At 41.9% G+C, this 6,883-nt stretch overlaps 1 protein-coding gene across 1 annotated transcript in view; it reads right to left on the bottom strand.

Moving 5' to 3' along the window:
• Nucleotides 1–227: 227 nt before the first annotated feature.
• LOC129160917 (uncharacterized) overlaps nt 228–6,883 on the bottom strand; it is a 24,766-nt gene continuing 18,110 nt past the window's right edge. Inside the window, exons 17-18 of the mRNA XM_070544586.1 lie at nt 303–361; nt 228–240 (exon numbers count right to left, since the gene is read on the bottom strand). Of these exons, the coding sequence (XP_070400687.1) occupies nt 228–240; nt 303–361 (72 nt within the window). The remainder of the gene's footprint in view (nt 241–302; nt 362–6,883) is intronic.

Below are 6,883 nucleotides of genomic sequence, written 5' to 3'. Positions count from 1 at the left end.
CAATGAGTAGGAGACTAGTAGCATACAGGTAAAGACTAGAGATTTAAACCCACCACCCTTAAGGTTAGGGTGGGGTGAAGGGTGAGGGTTAGATTCTAAGTTACAATGAGTAGGAGACTAGTAGCATAAAGGTAAAGACTAATGATTTAAACCCACCATCCTTAAGGTTAGGGTGGGGTAAAGGGTGAGGGTTAGATTCTAAGTTTGGTTAGGGTTAGAGCGTAAGTTCAGGGTCCAGGGCTAAAAATAAGATAAATAGGTGGCATTAACAGACCTCCATAGTTTAAAACATTATGCATCACCTTATCCTGAACGGCCCAAGGCCTTGGTTAGGGTTAGAGCGAAAGATCAGGGTCAGGGGCTAAAAATAAGATAAATAGGTAGCATTAACAGACGTCCATCGTTTAAAACAGTATTTGTAACTCCATCCTAAAAACATAACTATATTTCCTTCCATGAGCGGCGTTAGTTAAGCAAACCCAGAAACTCCTGTAACTGTAATAACCAAGAAGACATCTTTAGGACTAAGAAAGTATAATCAAGCGAAATTGAAGAAATCCCAGACAAACATCATAATCATGTAATTTATGTCAACCTGAAATAACACAAAAGATCACTCTTCCTATATAAAGGCAAAGGAAGGGAGCTGAATCATAGTAAGTTGTTGCAGGATTTAGGTTTGGATCTTAAAATGAGTGTATAAGGAAGTGTTAATTTGGATCAATCTCGTTTATTCCAAATCTTGACACATCATCAGTAGTGTGCCTTGGTATCAACAGATCGTTTCGGCCTTTTAAACACTATACGATCCTACTCCAAGGTGGCCCGACGAGGTGATCATTCTCGCCGTGTGTCAGACTAAATTTTGAAAAACATCCAACAGGGATTTATGGCCAGCTCCTGAGAGCATCAGTCACAAGTTGGTTATATCACCATGTAGTTATGAAGCCATGTATGTCTGGCCTTCTTTGTGCACTTAAGAATCAATTTCTCTTATTATATTTGCAATTAGAAATAGGACAATATTAGCCATCAACTTCTTTTCTCACTCATTACCAACAAGCTGTTGTTAAATCAACTCATACATTCACCATTGGGGCTTTATGAAAATCAGAAATTAAACAGTGTTAGCCATCCACTTTATGTCTTATTGATTCCAATAAGCTGTTGTTAAATCAACTCAAACATTCACCATTGGGGCTTTATGAAAATCAGGAATTAAACAGTGTTAGCCATCCACTTCATTTCTTATTGATTCCAACAAGCTGTTGTTAAATCAAATCACACTCTGTTGGTGCTGTATGAAAACCAGAAATTGCATACTTTTAGCCATCAACCTCTTTCGTTAATTATTACCAAAAGCTGTTGTTAAATGCAATTATCAATTCACTGCTGGTACTGTATGAGAGCCGGAAATTGAATCCTTTTAGCCATCCACTTCTTTAATCATTCCCAAAAACTGTTGTTAAATGTATTCATCCATTTACTACTGGTGCTGTATGAGAACCAGAAATTGAACACTTTTAGCCATCCACTTCTTTCCTTAATCATTACCAAAAGCTGTTGCTAAATACAATAATCCAGTCACTGCTGGTGCTGTATGAAAACAAGAAATTGAACACCCTTTTAGCCATCCACTTCTTTCCTTAATCATTTCCAAAAACTATTGTTAAATATACTCATGACAACACTGCTGACACTCCATGAAAACCAGTAACTAAAACCAAAAACCTTTATTGTTGGAAATAGCCATTCATAATTACCTTCCGTATTCTAATGTTTTTTTATATTAGAGCCCCAGTCAGCGCAGCAATAAGCTGAACTTAAAGAGTAATAACAAACCTCCTGTAACCGACAGAAACTAAACATTTCACTTTCACCAGGATAAACTAAACCTCAGAAACCGCCAAAGAAAACCAGAAAATAGCTTCATACCTGTAAACCAGTCTACGTTATGGGCTCCGGTTGGCTTTGCTGCGATTAGATGTCAGTTCAATATTCACGCTCCCAACAGTTTAACCGTATTAGGGCGTCAAGTAAAAATCCTTCTGAGCAACAAGCTGCGGTAAGCTGCTGATGTGTCCAGCGACTTCTCCTATGAACAGCACCAAAGCTGTTCGTTCTCTCTCAGCTAACAATATGACTGCGCTCCAAGCTTTATAGGGGGAAAGATAAGGAAGGCGGAGACGTCCCAGCTAACAGAATAACAAAATATTCCCTAAAAACAGCTCATTAACTTCACAAAGGCTTTAAATGACCAAAGAATAAAATACATCTCCAAGTCCGCTCAACCTATTACCAGAGCCCCCACCATCCAGACTGCAAACTAGTGTCTACAGAAGTAATCACAAATGGTAAACAACTCTCTACAAGGCAGCTTATTCACTGCAGCCAAAGCGTCTCCACTAACAACACCCAAAGTCCACCTAAACCACTTCCCTTATTTTTTTGCAATATAGATTGAGAAGAATTTAAAGTCCCCTATCCAATTTAAATAAGATAACCCCCCACCATCCAGGATGCAAACTAATGACTATAGAAGTAATCACAAATGGTAAACCAACCTCTACAGGGCAGCTAATTAACCACAGCCAAAGCGTCCCCACTCCCCACACCAAACACCAGCCGCCCCCCCTCCCTTCAGATCCCAAATAAGCTTCCCCCGTCAACCTCTAAATAGCACCCTCCAGTAGTGAAAAGAAAGATTATTGTCAGATCCTAAATCAGCTTCTCTTGTCAACCTCTAAATAGCACCATCAAGTGGTGAAAAGAAAGAAACTGTCAGATCCCCAACCAGCTGCCCCTGTCAACCTCCAAATAGCACACTCCAGTGGTGAAAAGAAAGAACTGTCCGATCCCCAACCAGCTAACCCTGTCAACTTCCAAATAGCACACTCCAGTGGTGAAAAGAAAGAACTGTCCGATCCCCAACAAGCTGACCCTGTCAACCTCACATCAGCACACTCCGGTGGTGAAAAGAGAGATTACTAAAGTGTTGATAACAGAAATTAAACAGCTGCGTTTAAAATCATAAAGGTGCAGTGCCTTTCATTAATGTTCAAATGAATCCTAATCAAAATATAGTAATTTTATCATATTAAGAGAGAAAAAAAGAAAAAAAAAAAAAAAGAGAGAGAGAGAGAGAGAGAGAGAGAGAGAGAGAGAGAGGGGGGGGAGTGGGGAGGGAGTTGGGACTGGAGGGAGGGGAAGGGAAGAAGGGAGGAGGGTGAGGGTTGGAGGCTGTCTAGGGTTGGGCTGTAATGGTTGCCAACCTGTGGTTTTGAGGAGTTCCGTTAGTCCGAAGGCACAGGCGAGGTTAGGTGGAGTAGATGTATCTCAGTGACATCCCCCTGAATCAGTACCTTGACCAAAACAGTTTGGAGTAGAGAGTCACTGGCAATGCACGGGCCGGCGCGTGTCACTCAGAAACTCCCCTCCAATGTTGGTTTGTCTCAATGTAGAATAGAAAAACAGAATAGGAAAAGATTGAAAAGATAGAATAAAGAACAAACGAGAAAGACAGAATAAATAATACAGAAAAAAGGAAGAAAAAGAAGAAAGAAACAGGGATGGAAAAGAATTTGATGAAGAACAGGTAACAGATGTGGCGTCGTCGTATGACGCTCATCCACACCCGAGCCGGTCTAGGCTTAACCTGTCTCGCCCGATTCCCGCTCCTAAATATAGGAGAAGGAATGGGAGAGGAGAAGAGATGAGCAGGCAGACAATGCTGGAATGTAGAGTTTATAGGTGAAAAGTAAAGTGGGTAGATGGCACGAACTAACCTCCATAATGTTAAACATTCTTCCTAAATGAATACTAATTGGCCACAAGGGGTCTAGATTAAGATTAGCGCTACAACTCAGGGTTAGCTTCTAGAAAGTAAAATTGGTTAAGATTGTAACTAACTTCAGGATTAGGGGTTCAACAGGGATAGAAAAGAACTTGAGAAGGAACAGGTAACAGATGTGGCGTCGTCGTATGACGCTCCTCCACACCCGAGCCGGTCTAGGCTTAACCTGTCTCGCCCGATTCCCGCTCCTAAATGTAGGAGAAGGAATGGGAGAGGAAAAGAGATGAGCAGGCAGAAAACGCTGGAATGTTGAGTTTATAGGTGAAAAATAAAGTGGGTAGATGGCACAAACTAACCTCCATAGTCTTAAACATTCTTGGCTAAAGACTAATAATTAAAACCCACCAACCTTAAGGTTAGGGTGGGGTGAAGGGTGAGGGTTAGATTTCAAGGTCACAATGGGTAGGAGACTAATAACATACAGCTAAAAACTAATGATTTAAACCCACCATCCTTAAGGTTAGGGTGGGGTGAAGGGTGAGGGTTAGATTTCAAGGTTACAATGGGTAGGAGACTAATAGCATACAGCTCAAAACTAATAATTTAAACCCACCATCTTTAAGGTTAGGGTGGGGTGAAGGGTGAGGGTTAGATTTCAAGGTTACAATGGGTAGGAGACTAATAGCATACAGCTAAAAACTAATAATTTAAACCCACCATCCTTAAGGTTAGGGTGGGGTGAAGGGTGAGGGTTAGATTCTAAGTTACAATGAGTAGGAGACTAGTAGCATACAGCTAAAGACTAATGATTTAAACCCACCAACCTTAAGGTTAGGGTGGGGTGAAGGGTGAGGGTTAGATTCCAAGGTTACAATGGGTAGGAGTCTAATAGCATCCAGCTAAAAACTAATAATTTAAACCCACCATCCTTAAGGTTAGGGTGGGGTGAAGGGTGAGGGTTAGATTCTAAGTTACAATGAGTAGGAGACTAGTAGCATACAGCTAAAGACTAATGATTTAAACCCACCATCCTTAAGGTTAGGGTGGGGTGAAGGGTGAGGGTTAGATTTCAAGGTTACAATGGGTAGGAGACTAATAGCATACAGCTAAAAACTAATAATTTAAACCCACCATCCTTAAGGTTAGGGTTAGGGTTAGGGTTAGGGTTAGGGTTAGGGTTAGGGTTAGGAATAGGGGGTAAGTACCACTTGATGATCGCGGTTCTTTCTGGCTCTGAACCACTCAGAGCCACCATTCAACTTTTGCCGCGCTCAGGGGGACCGGCTGGAGGCGGGGGTACCAAAGACCCCAAGATTGCCGCAAAGCATCATGGGTAAAAACAATCAAACATCTCTCACGGCCGGAAAAGTTGGTTCTTAGCTTAGGGACCGCGGCTACCCCCCCATTTGTGGCCACGCCGAATCCAACGGTACCACCCACAAGTCTCTACGACCTTCCTAGCCGGAGATATGATTGGTTGGGTTAGGGTTAGGGTTAGGGTTAGGGTTAGGGTTTAGGTGGAGTAGATGTATCTCAGTGACATCCCCCTGAATCAGTACCTTGACCAAAACAGTTTGGAGTAGAGAGTCACTGGCAATGCACGGGCCGGCGCGTGTCACTCAGAAACTCCCCTCCAATGTTGGTTTGTCTCAATGTAGAATAGAAAAACAGAATAGGAAAAGATTGAAAAGATAGAATAAAGAACAAACGAGAAAGACAGAATAAATAATACAGAAAAAAGGAAGAAAAAGAAGAAAGAAACAGGGATGGAAAAGAATTTGATGAAGAACAGGTAACAGATGTGGCGTCGTCGTATGACGCTCATCCACACCCGAGCCGGTCTAGGCTTAACCTGTCTCGCCCGATTCCCGCTCCTAAATATAGGAGAAGGAATGGGAGAGGAGAAGAGATGAGCAGGCAGACAATGCTGGAATGTAGAGTTTATAGGTGAAAAGTAAAGTGGGTAGATGGCACGAACTAACCTCCATAATGTTAAACATTCTTCCTAAATGAACACTAATTGGCCACAAGGGGTCTAGATTAAGATTAGCGCTACAACTCAGGGTTAGCTTCTAGAAAGTAAGATTGGTTAAGATTGTAACTAACTTCAGGATTAGGGGTTCAACAGGGATAGAAAAGAACTTGAGAAGGAACAGGTAACAGATGTGGCGTCGTCGTATGACGCTCCTCCACACCCGAGCCGGTCTAGGCTTAACCTGTCTCGCCCGATTCCCGCTCCTAAATGTAGGAGAAGGAATGGGAGAGGAAAAGAGATGAGCAGGCAGAAAACGCTGGAATGTTGAGTTTATAGGTGAAAAATAAAGTGGGTAGATGGCACAAACTAACCTCCATAGTCTTAAACATTCTTGGCTAAAGACTAATAATTAAAACCCACCAACCTTAAGGTTAGGGTGGGGTGAAGGGTGAGGGTTAGATTTCAAGGTCACAATGGGTAGGAGACTAATAACATACAGCTAAAAACTAATGATTTAAACCCACCATCCTTAAGGTTAGGGTGGGGTGAAGGGTGAGGGTTAGATTTCAAGGTTACAATGGGTAGGAGACTAATAGCATACAGCTCAAAACTAATAATTTAAACCCACCATCCTTAAGGTTAGGGTGGGGTGAAGGGTGAGGGTTAGATTTCAAGGTTACAATGGGTAGGAGACTAATAGCATACAGCTAAAAACTAATAATTTAAACCCACCATCCTTAAGGTTAGGGTGGGGTGAAGGGTGAGGGTTAGATTCTAAGTTACAATGAGTAGGAGACTAGTAGCATACAGCTAAAGACTAATGATTTAAACCCACCAACCTTAAGGTTAGGGTGGGGTGAAGGGTGAGGGTTAGATTCCAAGGTTACAATGGGTAGGAGTCTAATAGCATCCAGCTAAAAACTAATAATTTAAACCCACCATCCTTAAGGTTAGGGTGGGGTGAAGGGTGAGGGTTAGATTCTAAGTTACAATGAGTAGGAGACTAGTAGCATACAGCTAAAGACTAATGATTTAAACCCACCATCCTTAAGGTTAGGGTGGGGTGAAGGGTGAGGGTTAGATTTCAAGGTTACAATGGGTAGGAGACTAATAGC

This window comes from Nothobranchius furzeri, chromosome 15 (genome assembly GCF_043380555.1).
Source record: "Nothobranchius furzeri strain GRZ-AD chromosome 15, NfurGRZ-RIMD1, whole genome shotgun sequence".
In the NCBI taxonomy this organism is placed as follows: Eukaryota; Metazoa; Chordata; class Actinopteri; order Cyprinodontiformes; family Nothobranchiidae; genus Nothobranchius; species Nothobranchius furzeri.
The sequence above is the reverse complement of the archived record's forward strand: the minus strand, read 5'-3'. Positions and strand labels throughout refer to the sequence as shown.